This window comes from Diadema antillarum, unplaced genomic scaffold, assembly GCF_040938485.1.
Source record: "Diadema antillarum isolate AM-2024a unplaced genomic scaffold, OU_Dant_1.0 seq00000599_RagTag, whole genome shotgun sequence".
NCBI classification, from domain to species: Eukaryota; Metazoa; Echinodermata; class Echinoidea; order Diadematoida; family Diadematidae; genus Diadema; species Diadema antillarum.
The window spans coordinates 380,350-401,919 of NW_027271529.1; the positions used below are offsets into that span (position 1 = coordinate 380,350).

The 21,570-nt window shown below is 39.1% G+C and overlaps 1 protein-coding gene across 1 annotated transcript in view; it reads left to right on the forward strand.

The window, feature by feature from the left end:
• Nucleotides 1-21,570, forward strand: part of LOC139735815 (protein Wnt-1) — a 58,676-nt gene that overhangs the window by 27,166 nt on the left and 9,940 nt on the right. Inside the window, exon 2 of the mRNA XM_071646564.1 lies at nt 3,241-3,506. Coding sequence (XP_071502665.1) covers nt 3,241-3,506 — 266 coding nt within the window. The remainder of the gene's footprint in view (nt 1-3,240; nt 3,507-21,570) is intronic.

Here is a 21,570-nt window from a genome sequence, read left to right on the forward strand (position 1 = left end):
TTGATCTTGACCTTATCACTGCTCTCAACTAAGATAAGCCTGAAGCAAAATGAAATAGCAGAATAGTTCTCAAATCTTGTTTCTCTTTTTAAAGGCTTATTCTCCACACTTAATCCAAAACCTCTGGAAAAGAAAAACACGTTTAAGACATATACAACTTCCATAATTTGCGGACGATCCCAAGGGAAATCCGCACCGGTTTTTGCCGTTAGGCCAGGGTGTAACCATTCCTCGGATTTTCCTACTCCAACGGAAATTAAGCAATTAGTCCCGTAAAGACAAATTTGCAATAATTACTATGACATCAGCAAATTTGCATTCTCATTGCTTGTTCTTGCACGTGACGTGGAGTTAAAGGAGATTGTTATTCGTGGTAATTGAGGTAATTTGAGTTGTTGTATTAGGGTATATCTGCTCCCGTCTACGTTCCATTTAGAGTCACGGACTGTATTTCTTTTCCGATATACTTTAAAGGGGAAATATTACCTACAAATTAAGGGTACACAAGTAAAGGTGATCTGCACTAGCAACATGAGCAACATGCAAAAACCTATTATTATTATTATTATTGCTAGCTGAAGAGTCAAACCATGACACGTGGAATCCCCTCTCCCACCCCATGGTCAACATAAGTTAGGGCATGTCCATGCTCTTTCAACAGTTATGAGCCAAGATTACTGTAACGAAAACACATGACAAAAGAAAATATGAGTGTAACCACTAGCATATATTAGAGCTGCATAATATCATATTCAACAACTAAGGAACCATAATTTGATACGGAACTATGTAAAAGCTATTCAAGAGTATTATTGCCAAGGCAAAAAAGAAAAAAAAAAAAACAAGTGAGGCATGATTAGCATTACACACCGGCATCACTATCAGATTATATTGACACTTTCCTAGAGGGCCGGTTCATTGAGCCGTCATAGTTGCAACTTGTTGGTATATATAGGCAATTGCACCGATCGCTAGGTAGTGCCGAAAGTCTCCTTTGTACAAATACGTTGGCTGCTAAATTTTCTTAACAAGACAGCATAAGTTCAACATAAGATTCATCCCTTAAATGTTGTCATCAGCATGATCATCATTTATCGTTATTGGTGTTTTTGTTAATGTTATTGCTTCCGCACCATTTGTCTCTATATTGCTGACTGAAAAAAAAGATCAAAATCAAGAGTGACTTTTGACATCAAAATGTTTCATTTTGTTATTTCTACTCGCAATGGGAGATCATTATGATTGCGCTTGAAAAGAGGATACATTGGCAGCGGTGTTATTCTACCTTCTTTAACCATTTATTTTCTGTTACACAGACTTTATCATTGAGCAAAGTAGCTGGGAGGTTAAATTGACCGGCTTAAAAAGAAACGAATAGGGCGAAAAAGGGGGACCACCTGTGAGAAGACTTAGATCTCTATAGAGTTGCTAACTGGGCCTTCTTTGAGCCAAGTAACACGCAATCGTTCTATATCCGGCTAATCCCAGTTGATCGCGCGTCAATAATCGAGCGCTTAAACGGGCTACGAATTAAAACCCGATCCCCAACAACCGCGAGAGGAGGCGCGCACTCCTAAGTACTTGAGTTTTTATTCTCTTTTGACCCCCTTAAGGCGATTTTCCAGCGCTGTGATCATCATAATTTTGTCATTTCATTGCTGATAGCATTTCTTAAAATCACCCTGCCTGACAGAAAAAAAAATGAAATTGCTAATGTAGTACTAAGCGAAAATAAAACTTAAGTTGTTTGGGTTTCTTTGGTTATGTTTGATGTTAATGCCGATTTTGCTTTGAAGTTGTGATTACAAATGAAATAGTAATCATGCAAATATAACTGGAGATCAATAACAATATGGGAATAGTAAATTTCCTTTAAACGGTTAAGGCTGTAATTCGATAACAATATTCTGGTATTTTGGTATTTTACATGTTTTAGAAGATTCATACATACTGCTCGATCTCACTTCTGTTGATTTCTACTTTTATGCAGTCCAGTCATATCAAATGCATAATAAATTCACCCGACCTCCCCGTCTGTCCCTGATGTATGCCTTTCTGTCTGTCTGTACCCATCTTTTTTTTACTGTCTTCTGCCCTAGGTTCGTTCTAGTATTTGTTTTGATAATTTGCTTACTTTGTCATTCATCACTTGTTTTACTTCCTTTGATTACTCATTCAATTCAATTCAATCCAATTCAATTCAATTCATGTCATGTCATTTCATCAAACAAAAAGTAATACATAATACAAAGTATACATTTGTCAATCATATACCTTTCTTTGATATTTGACAATTATTTACAGAACTTTGTTGGAAATGTGAACGAATGCAGCGTCTTTCTCTTCTTTATCTCTCAGGTCTTTGAATGCACTTTTTCTTTCTCTCGTAACCTTTTTTTCCACCTCATTTCCTTTTCATTTCATTTATTTTTCAGTTTCCATCAAACAAAATGTAAACAATCATTAGCACAACGTAATTGTATGAACACAAAATTTCTTTTCTTCAAATAGTTGCATGAACTCGTGAACTGTCACGTGATGAAATAACAAACTTTGAGCAATTAAAGTTGTTGTTGTTTTTATGAAATATACGCAATATACAAATAATAAATATACAATACGAAGAAACGGAGGATTGCACATTCAACCGTATTTACAAAATACAACTGTTCCTCCACGAGGTCCCACAAAGTCATATAGAATTAATAATTAACGTTGTGGTAAGTAAGGAGTAATCAAATAGGCTGTTGGAACTACTTACTCATCTATCTACACGCATCTGTCTTTGTCCTTTTTTAAAATCAAACGTTTTATTTGTGATCTCTCTGCCAATTCTTCTGTATATCTCACGATGTACCTGTTCATCTACTTTTCTTTTTGATTAATATTCTGTTCAATCACCGATCATACAATGTTCTTTTAACCCATGCATATCTTCTTCCCCTTATATCCAGCCGTCTTTCCCAGTTTAATCGGCAACACTCAATTCATCTATCTGTCAATCAATCAATTAATCAATCAATCAATCAATCAATCAATCAATCAATCAATCAATCAATCAATCAATCAATCAGTCAATCAGTCAGTCAGTCAATCAATCAATCAATCAAGCAAACAAGCAAGCAAGCAAGCAATCAACCGATCAATCAACCAATCTGTCTCTATCTATTTATCTATCTATTTGCCTATCTATCTATTCATCATTCCATCTATCATTCTATTTATCTTTCAATCATCCAGGAGCATCGTATTATCGCCGGGAATGACGAATGTTGTGACGGACACGCAGGGTATAATCGATGTTGTGGATCCAAAGCTTAAGGTTCTCAACAAGAGGCAGCGCAGACTAGTGGCCCAGAACCAGGGGGCCCTGATGGCCATCACTCGAGCGGTCAGGATGGCGGTCAGCGAATGCCGCTACCAATTCCAGAACCGGAAATGGAACTGTCCGACGTCGTACAAGGAGAGGGGACAGACGAGCTTGTTTGGAAAAATCTTGAATAGCGGTAAGTCACCCCCAGCCCCTCCCCGCTTCTCTTCTATCATATCCTGTTGAACGAGTTTGTGAGAGCGTAACCTCTCGTGAAGAGGTTTTATTTTCTATTTCCGGTTTTATTTCGACAGGACAAATACAAAATTGTCCACATGCACTGTTGGTACATAATTCGTTACAGAGTGATACAGTATCAAATTAAACTTGATTCAGGTTGTTGTGACAATTGCAAATAAACAAGGAACAGGCTAGTTTCAGCTTAAAGAGATACTCCCAATAGACCCAATAGACTTCCTCAGCTAGAATAAGCCCGTACATCAAGGAGTGAAAGTTTTCTTCAGATCTAATGGAGAAAAAAAAAGCCATAACACTTTTAAATTTGACATATTTTCACGAAACAGAAATATCAGCCGCAACCACAATGGTGAATCAAATAATGTGATGAGGTCGTGACCTGAAAAAACTCCTCTTGTGGTTTTCAAGTCTTGACTACGATTCCTTTATTTGAGAAGAAATCAAGGAGAAGAAATGGTATCCATCGCGTCGGATTATCTCTAGATCGATTTGTAATGATTTGGATACGATGACGTTTAAAGGGAGAGTTGTGACAATTTTCACCTTTTCTCAACGGATATGAGCAACTAATATTACAAACAATGCTGGTTCTTTCCGTCAAATTCAATCAGCTGATATTTTGAACGACAAATGTTCAATCAAGATTAATTGCCTCAACTCAACTTCGTTTCATTCTTTACGCGACATCGAATTAAAACTGCAAAGTACATTGATACTTTTTTTTTCTTGTTGACAACGTAATGTAAGTATGTAGGTATCTTATCAGAGAATCCACATGTCAGCGTGATATTCTGCGAAAAGTTCGTGGACCCAATGGAAAAAACAAATCAGAAACAATGCTTGTACAATTCCTTGTGAATCCCTAAAGGAAAATCTCATTACTATTCATGATTGATCGTCTGCCAGCTCGGTACTAACGATCAAATGAGGAACAATGTCATCCGATGAAGAAGGGAAAAAGTATTCCAGGAACGCGCTATGTCGCTAACTTGGAACTGCGCACATCCTTTCACTCGCGTAGGAGACACTTCCCGAGTATAGCTTTCAAAGAACGCGAAATGTTGTTTACGCTCTTTCCCCCTGCCGTCGAAATCGCTAGTTGCCAAGCGCTTCCAAGCCAGCTCACGACCGTGATTCCCCAAATTGGAGAACATTTGGAACCCCGTCAGCTGTTGGTTTCAATCCGAATGCGATACTTTCTGTATCTCCGTCTCTCGCTCCCCCATCTCTCACATTTCCCCCTCTTCTTTCAGCCTACAACATCCGCCCAATCGTGATGATGTTTTTCGCCAGCGCGCAACCTCCACCCCGAATGTGCCTGTTCTCCGCACACCACGCCGTCTTGTTGCGCGAATTAGCCTCCTGGGTGGCGAGGTTGCGCACTCGGTGTTTCGTTTTTCACCCGCAAATCAAGGAAACAAAGAAAGACAAAACAAACCAAAATTTTCTAACAATAATATGAGTAAGGAAAATATCTCTTACTCGTTGGGTTAAAGAGATGCACGAATTTTCTTGGGAAGTTTTCTCTCTATTAACCAGAGCTTGGCCTTGGACGTCATACCAACTTGATAACAAGACCAAGACATTTGAGAAGTGTTTCATATCCTTATAATATGTCTGTGCAATAGCAATGACAACTGTGACATGAGTGTCTGGGAGACATGCTATGTAAATTAATCTCTGTTAAAGAAGCCCATTGGATATGTATGTCAGGGCAATCAGTGAAGAGAGATTACTCACGTGAGAGTTATTTGTAGGATTCTGAGGGTGCGATTATTCAGACTGGGTTCATTTCTCAATCCGTTGGCAGATCCAGGGAATATCAAATACAAGGAAGTTAGACTTACTCGCTAACAATACCATCAGATGCAGTGCTGAAATTAATCGAAATTGTCTCTTTTTCTCTCTCTCAAAAAGTCTATTATTGGTTTACTTCTGGTTTGATCTGTACACGATTAGCATGATCTGGCAATCAGCTCATTTATTTGCTCATGGGAAAAATGGGAAATGCGCGAACATTTCCCCAGGTTTTATCACAACGACTGATAGAAGTTTAACACGTGGAAAGAAAGTGTTAAACTCTTAAGAACACGGGTGATTTATATGCACTAGAAAACGAAGCACTATCTACTAAGGTTAGAAAAAAACCCCAGATATCAGCGACTTGACACGTTTTATTTCCAAGCGAAGGGTCTACTAAGAGTTTTTTGTTAATTGTTCGTTTTGAAGTTTTCATAGGATGCTGAAAAGAACAAATAATAGAAACCACCCATCTTTGAGCAACATACACTTATAATTGAAAAGTAAATCTAATCATCATCTTATTTATGTTTAATCATGAATGTAACTATCATTGTTTCCTTAAGTGTTGCCAGCATCAACGGAAGACAGATATTATGAATACAGGAATGAATTATGACACACAGACATCAAAACAAACATCACACACAACACCTTACAAGTATTCTTCTACTTTCGCTCGTATGATGAAATGCTCTATTCGAAGGCGCGCTGAAACTTGCACGAAACCTTGCTCCGCGTTCGGCGGGATAGGAATGCTCTCACATCTGTCACAGTGCTATATGCCGCAGAAGGGAGTAGAGGAGAAGAGTGAAAAAAAGAGAGATTGGGAGAGAGGGAGGAGAGACGAGATAGGGTTTCACTGCAAGAGAGAAGAGAGAGAGGGAGGGAGGAAAAAACAACAACAACAGAAAACTTGAAAAAGTCAAGCAGCCAAAAACTTGTTACTGTTTCTATCCCAAACCTTCCCTCCCCAGCGCGCTACCGCCGCGTCTTTGATGAGAAAAACCCATCAACTCAGCGCCGCATCACGCCGGGCGCTCCCCGTCGAAGGGAGCTCAACCTTTCGCTGGAATGACATTACATTACGGAGGACTCCGCTCAAATCCAATTTGCATTCAGCGTCCCCGTGTGTGTGCCTTTATTAGCGTCGGAATCTGCTAGCGGCGATGGCGCTTACAGTGCGGGGAAAATTCCGGTGAAAAAGATGGAAGACTGCAATATTGCGTATGACGCCGAACATGAGGAAAAGTATAACTGAGCAGAAATGAGGGAGAATAAAACGTATCAGTGACATACAGAGCGAATGTTAAAGGAATAATCACAAAGAAAACTACGAAAAAGTGTTTATCTGAGAAAAGTTATTACAATTTAGATTTCAGAAGCAATGCCAAATGATAGTAATGATGACCATAATGATCACAAAGATAATGATGATGATGATGATGATGGAATAACAATAACAACAACAATAACTATAATAACAAAAGTTATAGTAACAATATTACTGTCATCGTTCTTATCTGTTACATATGTCATTATAACTTGTGAGATTGGAACTATATTGTGTCATCATCATCAGTTGTAATAGTGTCATTATCACGATTTGTATTGGTATTTCAATACGTGTTGTTATCATCACAATTGTTATTATGACAGTTTCATGCGGCGACTTTCAAACAACATTCAAAAGACACTGATGACAACAAAGTAGTTCAAGAACTGTTCTGTTCGTAAATGAAAGGTGAGAATGGTAGCTAAAATTGGTAGCTGAAAAAAAAAGAAGAATGGTCTCAGGTCACAGTTTTCAAGTAATGAGTGCCTTCAAAATTGTCATTGACCAAAACTCATGCACCGTGATGTAATGTAGGTGCATCCCAGTAGCTATATGGCCTCTGTCCATAAAAATCACACTCATGGTAGCCCATTCAGTGATAGACCTGTTCTCTCAGATGGGTCTACCATTATCATCAACTCAGAAGAGCCAAATACACGTTAATACACACACTGTACACCTGAGTCAAAAGAGACACGTATCAGAGCACAACGTTTTATTGAAGATTCGAACCCGTGACCCTGTACTTTAGACTCTACATGCTTACCTCACAGCACTCCAGCAGAGTCTAATAAAGCAGATAGCAAATCAAACGTGGCTCACAAAATGACGCCCTAAAATTAAAATATTGAACTCGGGTACAAAATAACACTATAACCTGAACGGGTACAAAGAGAAAACATACCTCTACTTGCTACAATGATATTGAATATTTCTCTACTTGAAAGTATCCCGTATTCACGGTGATTATTTGTACTTTGTTACGCTATTAGCCTCTCTCGTCACCGTTGGAAACCACACTTTACATCACATGCTAATGGTCTTGCGCTCTTATAAGGTTGTTCCCCACGAAAGGTTTATTCTAAAGTGTTTGGAACCAGAGCTATAGAATGAAGCGGTATGACCATGATGACTTGAGTTTGAATGTTCTGGAGATTATCAAAGCTCATTCATCGGTAATTTATGTACACTTGTGTACATCAATTTATTACTTTTTACAGTATCTTCGGATTGCATTACCGACTTGTAAGTTTAAGAGCATGACTAGATTCAAATATTTATGCCACTAAACCCTTACGGAAATTTTGTTGTCTTGTAGCTTATTCAAGTAATGACACGTTTTATTAGTTAAGATTGCTTTACTTCTAAACGAAGTCATTAATAAAATAATAAAATAGTCAAATAAAATTAAGAAATGTACTCTTAAATTTGGAGGGGCAACTGCCTGTTTTCCCCACATCCCAATATGATATGTATAGGCCTATGGCGCTGCTTCTAAGCATAAATGCGTGTAACATTTATGATCTGACGAGTGATCAAAGAGGAACAGATAATGGAAGAACACAATGAATGGAAAAAAAAAGAGATAATGATTACAAATGGAATGAGGATGATTTTCTTTTTATTTTGACAAATGCAAATCAGTTAATAGGCCCAATTAAAACATGGGCTACAAACTCAATGAATGGTGGCGTTTCTCTTTCTTCATCATGGAGCATAAATTGCAAGGTCATTGGCATGACGGCAGTGCGTATATAGTGTCAGCGGCAGCAGCAGAACTTTAACGCCCTCATCCATGAGGCTCGTATGGCAACAACCAAACAAAATCTCCGAGCGAATTGCCAGGCAGCAACCTTTGCAGAAAATGAAAGATTACAATTTCTCCACCTTGCTTGTTTATCAATTTGTTTGTTTGTTAGTTCTAGACACCGTGTCATCTTGTTTTCCTTGCCAGATAAGTGTCCATCTCACAAAGTACAAGGGGTGACAGAGCCAATAAAGAAATGCAGTTAACTGTTTGTCTGGCAGCCTGCTTTTAAGTCCCTGTTGGTTCTTCGATCATCGTCCAACCTTTCACCTTTCATTATCTTCTCTATCATTTTTCTGTCAGCATGGACGTGCTACGCATCACGTTCCTGCCGATTTTTGGGCGCTATTAGCAGTACATACCCACGGAACACGCCAAATTAGCATGTCTTGGCCCAAAACCTTTCCCTCGAGTATGTTCGATTTGAAAATGATGTCAGTTTTTAATGACATTAGTGTTGGGTTCCCGCGCGTTTCCCTGAAGGCATTAGAACACTTGTTCCTTCCAGTCTGCCTTTTATCCTCTCATGGCCCTTTACGTCTCTCACGACGACTCGGTAAATAAAGGCTGCGGGGCTCTTTAACTGAATGAACCCAGTGTGGGACCTTCCGCAATGGTTAACGTTGGTCTTGAACGTCTGCAGCATGGAAACCGTCAAAAAATGGAAGATCAAAGTAAATGGGACGTAGCATCTGATTATCAAGAGATGTCGTGTCGCGTAAGCTGATCAACAAAAGATCCGCCCAAGCCGCGCCGAGGAGAAAAACCAACACTGCTGACGGCGCCTTCTCTCAAATTCTCGGCGCTGCACTATCACGATCCTGACGGAAAGACGTCTTAATTATCCTGGAGTCGACCCTCTCTCAGCTGGTGATTAAGGTTTAAGGCCGAGGAGATCCAAGTCCGCTGTCTGACGATATCATCGTGACAGACTTTTGGATAGCTGGTGGAGAACGTTGAGATATACTTTATGTTTATTTTTCTTCACCATTTATAGATCTTGAGTCCTTACTCTACGTCAGACTGTACAGACATAATGTGGCCTCAAAAAGTTGAATTAGATATTACCATTTCATTTCAATACTAATCAAGTGAACTATTACCACATTCAAAGTCCGAAACTTTCGTTAAAAAGTTTGGAGATGTGTTTCTGACAATAACTTAAGCTGTGAGTAATAAGGGCACACTACTTTGAAGGGTTGTTGGAAATGCCTCCCTCCACAGATCTTGGGCAAAGTTTGGGGCTAGAGGAGAGTTGAAGGGTGGATATTAGGGGACGTTTATTTTCGGGTGTTATTCCGAAGATTCATTAATCCGAAAATGGCATAAGGTTCGTTATGTCGAAGTTTCGTGAATCCGAATATGAAAAGAAGGCGCGTATTAACGAACCTATAGGAATTTCGATTCTTATTTTCCTTTTCGGATCAATGAAGCTTCGGAATAACGAACCTTTTTTCATGTTCGGATAAAAGAATCTTCGGAATAACGAACCTTCGGGATTACGAACTTTATTTCATTTTCGGATTAACGAACCTTCGGAATAATTGACCTTCGGAAAAATCTTCGGGATAACGAATTGTAACCGTATTTTCTCCTCTGCGGGACGTTTGGTGCTGGGCGTGGTCCGTATACGCTCTTAAACGAGGGCTAGAATCTAACCATAACTTCGATAAGATATGTCACCCACTCCTCCGCACCTCCTTTGATCAGGGAGTATAAATGGGTACCTGGTGACGTAGGAGAATAATGATGGCTGAGAACAGTGCGAATACTGAAGAGCTAGGATAAACTCGATAAATGTTTACATTACCTTTCTCCTTCTTGTTGTTATCAATGATTAATTATGCCATATTTCCATGATGTTGAGCGCGGTGAATTTTCTTTTTCACCTTGTCGACGGTTGTGTACTTTTTGATGGTGACATTTTATCAGACACTTTCGCTTTGGTATCATCATGTATCGAATCTCTCATTCTCTATATGACATAACCGGCAGTTAACCTTTGACTGATGTTCGTTATAACTAAGGTTCGTTAATCCACAACTGAAAAAAAGATTCGTTATTCGGAAGGTGTGTTAATCATAAAACATAATAAGGTTCGTCCTTGCTAAGGTTCGCTGGTACGCGCCATTTTTTTTTTCATTTTGGATTAACGAACCTTTAATTCAACGCAACAAATGCTCGGATTAACGAACATCTAAGTATACTGACGGAATTCGTGTGATTCGGATCAACGAATCTTCGGACTAACAAACATTAACCTATTTGTTGTAGAATTGAGTAGGGAGAGAAGAAGACGTCGTATCATCAGTTGCATAATGTCAAGGATTTAAGTTCCTCTAGATATGAACCATGCTATTCCACTTCACCCCCTCCCTATTCCTAAAAGGGTATCGCAGGAGTCATAGAATGATATTGAGAGACACACATGACACAATTATGTATTCCCTGTAGTTACGAAAGCTGTGTGTTTAAAGAGAGAAAACATATAAACATGCTCAATACGTGACAGTTCTGAGGTTAGTCATAAATGTACCCTACACATACACATACATACACAAAAATATCGGGTCACATGATGAATATGGAAATCAGGTAAGGTAATGACGTCACCACTTCAGAAGCCCCCCCCCCCCCCCCCACTGGCTTTACGAAAATGACTTAGAAAGTAATTATATGTTTTAATGAACAAACCTAGGCGATAGCATCAGCATCTTATTCAATTTTCATACGCAATTCATTGTTTCGTGAAAAATGCAAATCCTTATGATTGCAAAACTTTATTAATGACTCATTTGAAAACTTCACTATTTGCTCTTATACGTTTAAATGGACTTTATCATTGATTGTATTTTCTTTTCAAAGACAATTGATAACACTGCCAGGAAAGCATACTCAAAGCGTATCGGCTGCTTCGACGATTTCTGCAATCATTGTATAGGCCTATACTTTGCTCACATATTCTTATGGCCCCTAGATCTGCCAAGCGCATAAATATAAGTGTGGGATTCATATTATGACATTAATATCCTGATGCATTGGCTAACAGCTTTTTGAATAAACAATCACATCTTCCCACCCCCCCATGATTATGATACACTCTCCCCCTCCCCCCCCAAAAAAAAACAAACAAAAAACACCGCGATGTTTAAAGTAAACCTCCTTTCCGTGGTTTATCTGACTTTAATAAACATAGTAAAATTAAACAAACAAAACGATAAAAGTTTCTTGACTATCAAGCGTTAAATATGAACGTTATTATTTTAGGATGTTTAGCAAAACATTGACATCTATATTACAATCACATTTTCAAATTAGATAAGTTTATGATGTTATGGGCTGTATCTCCGTTCAACTCTCAGTTTGTTTGTACATGAAAATTATCCGTTCCTATTGTTGTTAATGATTCAGCAATTTAGCAACCCTTTCCCCTTGACTTTGTTATCATTATGTAATCGTTTCAACTCCAGAACAATTTGACTTGAAAGATAATATATGGCGTCTTCTCCTAATGTCAAGCAGAAACCAAGAGGTTTAATTCAGATATGCGAATGGTAAACCTATGACACCATGACATAATCACCATTTCTGATTTGCAGGTTGATCGTGATCGATATCAACATTTATCTTATTGCAACAAAATGTCATAAATTTCTCACTTTTCGTCGAAGTAGAAACGAAATTTCCACTGTTCTGAGAATCACTGTCATCTTGAGCGGTGAGCGGATTTTCACTTTGAGTGTCTAGGCCGGCACAGACCACTCGCAATATGACATATACGATGATTTATGGATTGACGCTTTGTCTTACATCTGTTGCAACATGTGTGGGGAATAAATGGGAAGGGGGGGGGGGGGGGGGAGGAGGAAGGAGTTCTGTCACGGCTCCTCGTGCGTGACGAAACAGAAACTCGGCCATCAATAATCACCCCTGCTGAACCACCGCGGAATAACATTGAACCTCTCAACTGCTGCGTATATTCAAAAGAAAATCCACCTTTTGAACAGAACATTAACGGATCGGAGGCATCCGACACTCTAGATGATATCTGGGAAAGAAGAAGGGACAAGGATAAAAGGTCAAGGTACTATCATCACTTAAGATGTGGAGGAAAGTAAGAATTTATAATGAGCAGTATCAAACTAAAAGACAAATTCAACAAAAAAATTTGAGCGGTAGATCTTAGTGTTAAAGAATTTAAAAAGATCAGCAGGAAACAATAAAATCAAAAAAGGAAATGCCTTGAACGCAGATGGAAAAAAGTTACCAAGAAAAATGACTAGGTTTAAATTAAAGCAAATAGTGATTCCTAAAGGAATGAAATAAGACGTCAAACTTACAACAATGAAGAGAACATCCACATGGTTACCAAATACGTTTGGTGCTTGAAAAAAATACGCAACACTTTGGAGTTCATGGAAACAAAAAATGCTATAACATTACGCAACAAATATTCTTCCTTACCATTTACATGTACGAATAACGGTGATAAATGAGCACGGATTATTCAGTGTTTTAGTAGTAAACATATGGCTTTGAAAAAAATAATTGAAATTAATTTTGGATTGGAATCAACGATCTCCTGAATACACAATCCAGCCCGAGTATATATGCCCATTTTTTTTAAAACATGGCTTGTACTAAAGCACTGAATAATCGGTGCTTATTCCACGTCGATAAAGGGCAATTTGTAATCCAGTTGCAATAAAAACCACTCGACGCTCCCCCCCCCAAAAAAAATGATTGATTTGGATATCATTGTGGCTTGAGATAACATAATGTATGATAGCAGAAGGGTATTCAGAGATACGACTCAAAGTCAAGATTCCGAAGATTCAAATGAGCTGTATATAGAAGGGCAATCGCGCTTGTTTTGTACAAAATAAGAGTTTCTGCTTATTCGCAAATTGTAACTGCAATTTTCGCTTTATTGTTAATGACCTTGAATTTGATTTGACTGAGATTGAAGTATTATTGAATAATGAAAGCTTCGACGCTGTATAGGAGACTAATTCGTGCTCGCTCCTACATACATGCCTTTCTCGTCAGTAAACACTGGTGAGAGATTTAATAAAACGTTGTTACTGCAACCCATTCCAGTTTGATTTCAGATTTGAGGTCTCATTTTGGGGAAATGCTATTCGTGTTTCAGCAATCTGTCCAAATCGAAAATGTGAACAAAACCAAGATTTTTTAAACAATCATTTCCACAGCCTTTCGTTTTCATTCTGTCGTGTCTTTTTACGGAGCGTATATCGCTTCTTCTCGGTTAGTTGCAATTCTTCCAACTTCCACGGTTTGAATGTTCTCTGAGCAGAAGACAAAATGATTGGTTTAACCTGGGAGGCTTATCCATGAAAAGGATTCGATCGGTCCGATCTCAAAGTGAATGCCATGTTCTAGGTCCCTTTAAGGTGATTCAATTTAATCCCCGACTAGGCGGAAAGTGAGGACCAATTTGTAAACTGTTGCAAGTTCTCCAGTCACCTGTTTTGGCCCGTCAAAAATGGACTGCCGCACCCCTCCCTCGCATCCCTCCTCCCCTCGCCTTTTCCTCCTCGCACCCCTAGTCATTCATCCTTCTCTAGAGATGAGAGAAAAAAGAGGAGGAGAGAGGGAGTGCAAGTGGAGGAGGAGGAGGAGAGAGAGCGCAGGAGGAGGAAAGACGCGGCCGACCACCCCTGATGCTGGGAGAATGCACCCGAGTAGGCTCCCCGGAGTACGCGTCCGGGGTTGCAGTAATTGAGTAGCATGAAGAGACAGCTTACGAACCGCAATGAGAGAGGCAAAATTCGGACATGGGGGGGGGGGGGGGCGATCGTAAGTCCCAAACTCTAACCTATAAACCGCCCTAAGATCTATCTATCATTTATTCCATCTTTTTTGTTGTTATCTCTGTATGTTTTTGTCTCCTCACCTTCTATTTCAGTAACAACTATACTTCCATCTATACTATAAATCCATCAACATAATCCATCCGCAAAGGTGTCCGGTTATAACTTCTTTCATATGAATCCAATTTTCTGGCATTACTTTTCTATTTGTTACTGTTTCTGTTTCATTCGCACTCCAATGTTCGTCAACATTTCTCCTGTTTCATAATGATAAGTTTAGTTTTGTCCGTAGCTACCGCACGTTACTCTCTCCTTCTTAACATACATACTTGCTGGTCCTTGGCTGACAATAGTATTTCAAAGTTTATTTGATGAAAATTGGTTTTGAAATGGCTGAGATATCCAAAACAAAGCAATCTTAATAAAAGGTAGGACCCGCCTTTTATTAGAATCGGTTTTTTACTTTGTTTTTGGATATCTCACCCATTTCAAAACCGATTTTTCCTCAAATTAACTTTGAATTCCTCATAGAGCTGCATGCTCTTAAACATTTCATAAAGTGGTTTTAAGTATCTTGCAAAAAGTTAAAGGTTTAATCCTCACCTCAACCAATAATATAGGCCTATCATCCCTTTAAAGGTTCTGTTACACACACACACACACACACACACACACACAAAAGAAAGTTTGATCTTTACAATTTTACCTTACTTCAATTCATGTACCATTATCGTTATCATTATTATCATTATTTTCTTGCTGTTATTATCATTATTATTATTATTATCATTATCATTATTATTATTAATATTATCATCATCATCATTATTATTATTATTGTCAGTGTTATTACAACTGCTACATTGTCATTGTCATTATCATTATCATTGCTACTATTACAACTTTCATTATGACTGTCATCAACTTTGTCATTTCGATTACTATTATATAAGCAGCGGCAGGATAATGCTATAACTGAAACATTCCTTACGATGAAATTGGCAACGCAAGCAACAGACCTCTTGCCTCATGATCGCAACATCTACGTCATCGCTTGGTTCAAGTACGTCATTGATATTCCAGCAACACTACTTCTGAACACGTTAAACGGGTTATAAGTCTTTTTCATGTATAGACGACGGGTATGGCGGTCTTGGAAGAAGCCAAAATTCTTTGTCAGTCTCAATCTCTCTCTACGTATCTATCTTTCTCTCGAAATATTTTTGTGTGTATACATGTCTGTGTCTGTTGTGCGTGTGTGTTAGTGTGTGTTTGTTTGTTTGTTTGTTTGTTTTTGTGTGTGTGCTAAAATGTATTTTATCATGCATAAAATCAAAGAACGAACTTTTGGTTGCATCAATGGTTTCTATCTTAAAAGTCATACAGTTTTTATTTATCGCTGTAACATAGTTTACTATACCTGGCACACGAAGTACGCAGTGCTTAAGAATCACATGAAGAAAAAAAAAACCCACAAAAAACAAAAAACAAAACAAAACAAACATGAAGACAAGATAACCAAAACTCGTCGGATAATCTGCTCGTTTCAATTAGTCTCCTCTTCATGATTCTCAACATTAATCTGTGACAAAACCCATATAATTTCCATCACATGTAACTGGCTACTCTCTGGAAGAAGACAGCAAAACGTGACACGACAAAAGACAACAAAACAAAACAAAACAAAACAAAACAACAGCGTTCCTTAGCGGCGCGCGAATGTCCCCGGGGGCGCGCAAAAACACGGCACTTGTACACTGACCGCAACATCCTCAACGCACTATCCACCGATACGCAGATGATCATGCCAAAGCCGCGACACTATCGGCAATAATAGGACTTTTGCGGGCTTCGGAATTTGATTTGAAATAGATCCAGAAGTTGTAGGTTGGGGGTAAGGGAACGCTTCCAAAGAACCTTTTTAGTCCGAGGAATGGATAGTGTAACTCTGCTGTTGTTATTGACGTTGTTTCTGCTTTCAATGTTGTCAGCGTCAACTGTTCATTCGTAAACCTTATTATTTGAGCAAAAAAGAAAAAAAAAATGGCTAGAAAGTAACTACCGAGCCAATTTGTACATCACTGAAGCCCGCATTGTAAAATTTGGTCCGGAAGAAACTTCAGTTTTGGTCATGTTTTATTGTTACTTCAAGAACTCAATGGTATATTTATAGAATAACCACCAATAACGCCTTCGGCGATAAACTTGAATTTGTACTGAGCAGCAAGAGTCCGCCAGATGGGTACTCAATTCTTTTGAATTGCACGGAAGCAAAGGTTCTTTTGCTGTATTGTTATACTTTCTCATTCCTTTTTATAGAAGGTACTGCTACCACTCTCAAGACACTATACGCGTTGTCTTGTTTATTCTGTAATTCTTTTTCTTCTTCATGGTTCATTTTAAGGTATGCCGACTTTTGTGGTCACGTGTGAAAATTTGCAGCTATAGTAAGCTTTGCATCAACCTTGACTTCTTTTTCTTTTGTATGTTTTCCACTTCGGTCTGTTTCCCCTCATTAATTAGGCGATTTCCTGTTGCATTTGCGGGTTTCCCTTTTTTGGAGGAAAATATTTCAAATACTTAACACAACATTGCTTGCCACAATGCATGATGTGAAAAAAAGAGCGGGATCTGTTTGTCGTCTGTTGCTTCTTGTGTGCTCGTAACCATGGATACGGTCGTAACGATCACCAAGGTCTGTTTCTGTTGACATCACATTATGATTACTAATGGCATCATAGTCACTAATGTTTGTATGATATGCGCGCGTCAATTTAAATACCATGTCGAGATATACTATAGTACCTCGACAAAACACACACGACCACACGATCCTGTGTTTTGCGAAAGAGTCGAGACAGGAAACAAAAAGGTAAAAGAAATCCATTTCACCTCAATGTATCCCTCTAGTTTGTTGTTGTTTATGTTGGTTTCTTTGTTGTTTTTAGCAGGATGTGTGTCTACAATGATTTAGGAGACATTTTGCTGCAGGGCCGTAGTGTAGAACTTCAAATCAGAAATCATTAAATCATTAACTTCTATATAGAATTAATTCAACTCATTTTGCCCCCTTTTTTTCTAGATCTTATCACTGCATCTTTCTTTACAATTTATGCGCACTGTCGAAACACAGAGTTGTGCCTTGGATTGAGTCAATATGGATTTTGGTTGTGCCAGAAATCAACGACAAGCGGCTGCAGCGATAGAGGTCGCCAATTTATGAAAAGTCGGGCAGAAAAATAACTTATTTTTGCCTCTTACATGGAGAAAAGTCCAAAACATATCAGGGAGAATTATTAAGTTGTTAGCGGGAGGAATGTTGTATGGTGGAATTGAAGAGAGCAGTTCCTGTTAGGAAATGAAATAGAGACCTACAAACTATTTTTCTCTCTCTCCTTATTGTCGCGAAGAAGTTGGAGTAAGTGAGAGAGAGAAAAGAGAAGAAGTCCATAATAGGATGACGAGAGATGTGGTGAGATGCCCTAACTCGCCACATCTGGTTGAAAGCGGAGGACGTGTTGGGGTGAAAGTTAGAGGAGCGAGCCATGCCCGCTTAACCCCTTCTGACACCCTTCACTCGACTCTTGTAGCTGAGGAGCGGATTTAAGGGGGGCTTGGCGGGATGGATTCCTTCTCCACCTAAGCTGGGGTCTTCAGTCATCGCCACGACCAATGAAAAAGCACAGCACCTTGCCTCACAACCGGTGTAAAACGTAAACGCATCGGCGCCGTATCGTCTGCTGTAGACTCCCTTCGGAATCTTTTTAGTGCTAAAAAGACTAAAGGGAATACGAGGTAGAGTAAGAGGAGGTAGCAAATTTTGTAAAACTTCTTTGCTTTTTTTTTTCCTGGCGCAAACGGGCCTGCAGTCGGGCGATATGGGGTAGGGTTTCATTCGACGGGATTTTCGGCACTTTCACAATCCGCCGGAAAACAATTAGCGTTTCTCAACAAGTTCAATGATCTCTTTTATGCTTTAAGATTGAATGACAATTCGTCTATGGTCGCCGATATGATAACTCTGAGACAAAACATTGCGTTTTGAAGAAATCATAGCTCGAGCATAAAGTTGAATGACACAATTTATATTGGCGTTATGTAACGTTCTGGACACTACGAACCCGTCGGCAGGGGTAGTTAAACGTCGAATTGAAACATCGCCGGCGTTTTGGCATGCTGGGCACGGGTGTGTTTTTGTTTGAGCCCGTATATGAGAGGAATCTCGGGTCCACGCGTTGGTCCCTCGCCTTGAACTTGGCGTGTTTGGGAATCGGTGTGCCGATTGGACGGGGATAATGTGACGGTTTATCCCGCAGAGCGCTTCAAACCTATGACTCATGCAACAATGTTTTGATACGGATGAAACTCGCCAAGGTGTTATGTTCGAGGCGCGATGCGTCCAGCTGTTCGGCTGAAGTTGATCTGTGTCTAAAAAGTCTCAGGGAGCTGTGTGCCCCACACCAGTCAAAACTGAACTCGCATATTATATTGTCATTGTATAGAACTGGCAATATTTTGAAATTTATCAGTACGCATTGAATTCCCAATCCCTCAACATTTTAGTCTGAAACCCATCCATATGAAAAAAAAAGTCAACTAAACTTTAAAGAATTATGGACATTTTAATAGTGGCATCCTCCATTGTAAGCCCAAACAACTGCTGACAGAATTTTGTCATACAAACAATACAGTCATATATATACAAACATTTCAAAGTACAAATTGGATGAAACCCACCTGAATATACAACTGTCCCGATATGAAGATAAACATAATGGTCTGCTTACAGTAATACTGATGAATATGATCTTACAAAGTAGGAGAAACATCATGCTGGGGCCTACATAAATGCAAGCTTGAAAAGTTTGAACAATTTCAGTAAAATTTTGCTGCTTTCTTTGAGTGACTTCACTCGTCATTCTTGACGAAAGTCAAATGGAATTTTCTTTTCATGTCTAAAACAAACTGTTTATCAGAATGGTCTTTTAACTCCTCAAACATACTTGCAAGGGCATTTAATTTCAGACGAGATAATGATATGATAATTTATGCTGTACGATATCTAATCCCGCCCCCTCTTCCCGAAGTATCTCAAAAAGATGTGTTTCTTTACTCAGGGCACGGACAACGCAATAACTATTGCACGAAATTGCAGAAAATAGAGAATTGCAAAAATTCGATACCGAAGGACCACTCTCGTTAAATTCGAATCTTACTTTTTTTTAATGATTTTCCCATTATTTCGAAGGAAACAAAAGGGATCGCTTAAATCGCAGTCCTATCCGTTAGTCCATGCCCTCTTATACATCTTTTACCTACTTCAATTCTACCCTTTCATTTTTTAAATCCTATTTTCCTACCCTTTCCACCATCATCCTGATCATGAAAGAGATTCATCTCATTCAGGGTGAACCTTTCAGTTTTAGCAGTGCTCTACTAAAGCGTCCTGCCATTATCATTAGCCAAGCCTTGCCAAGTATCCATCAATGTTTCTAGATCGAGAGGGACATTGTGGGTAAAACGTATTGTCCAATGACGTAAGATGTATTTGCCAGGATTCGAACACAGGACCTCTGATTGGAAGTCTTATCCACTATGCCACCATACCACCATACCACTGTGCCCCGTTCCGCTAGAAATGAATGTCATTATAATTATCCGGACCACTGAAGCTACTAACGATATCAATCCAATCGATACTATAAGCAATAAAACTCATCGATTGGTCCAAATGCTATGCCATCTTCAAGAATTGGTTTGGAGGTATCTCCGTTGAATACAAGATGCGGCACAGCGTAACCATGGCAACCGTATCGATATTGTCGTGCTCGATACATAGCTCGCAGCTATAAATGAGAGGCTAACACCTCGTTGTGATTCATGAGAGAGAGAGCAACACACAGAGAGAGGGGGAGTGAGAATAGAGACAGATAGAGATAGATAAGGAGAGAGGGAGGAAAAAAAAAACAGAGAGAAAAAAAATCCCGAAGTGTCCTCTAGAAAAGTAGTCGACGATCAGTGAACCAACAAATCTAGGGTTCGCAGATCACGACTTGTGTCATCACGATCAGGCAAGCGCGAAGCGCAAAACTGGTGAGCTGTAGGGTAAACATGACGAAGAGAGGCATGAGAGAAAGAGAAAGTGAAAGGGGGAGGGGGAGGGGAGGGAGGAGGTGGGAGAGGGTGAGAAGAGGTTCAGAGTGAGAGAATCAAAGAGTTCTTGAAGACGGGAAAGACAGTAGAAGGGAGTTTATACAATTTCTAGAGCTTTTTCGTGAAGTAAGATAATGGTATCGAAAAAATGTCATTTTCTTTCTCCTTCGGTTTCATTTGTTTCGGCACCGGCGTTTTGTAACACAAATGAAGGGACCTGTGTTACATTTTGACATTGGGCAAACATTAGAAAGTGACAGGATTTTGATAGGACATTGATATGGGTCATAAGCACTTCTTCAGTTCAGTGCAGTTTTATTTCTGCATTCCATTGTCAATACAATGTGACAAAAAAATTAACCGAATGTGGACATAGTTATATAAAATATGATAATGTTGTGCGTAATACATTTAACAGAAAACGTAACAGAAAACCCACATATATGAAGCAATTTCATATTGAATATACATCATGAGAGAGAGCAGTTTAAGGACAGTTTAGAAAAAAAAAAAATGTAGAGCAGGAGTTTATCTTCATTCGTTTGTAAGCCATTTACCATTTACAGGTGAGTTGTTATCGTAATACCCTCATAAGTCGTATATTAACTACCACGCTGATCGTCATAACACCCCCCCCCCCCTCCCGCCGTTTCTTAAAGGAATAGTTTACAGGGAAGGAATCATACCATACATCATTCTACAGCTGTCATGATTACCGCAATGATGATCTTTCAAGTGGAGTTTTGTGAAAGTTGTCTGCTTCACTGACCAATGAAGCTTACAGTGCTTTTGATACAAACCAGTTGTAGGAAAGTTGTGACGTCATATTGCCACTACTGTTACAATTTGTTCATGTGATTATAAATGATGTCGGTGTTTCCTGACGGGTTGTTCTGTGCAATATATTTCTCGTCCGATTGAAATGAAACTTTCATTGTGGTGTTTCTTAGTCTGTATTCTTAGCATTGTGGTCCACTTGGTCGATAAAGCGGGGTCTCCTTAAAGAAAGAAATGGGAGCTAGTGAGGGTTCACGAGCCCTCACAAATCGCTGGAAATCATCCATGCCGGTAT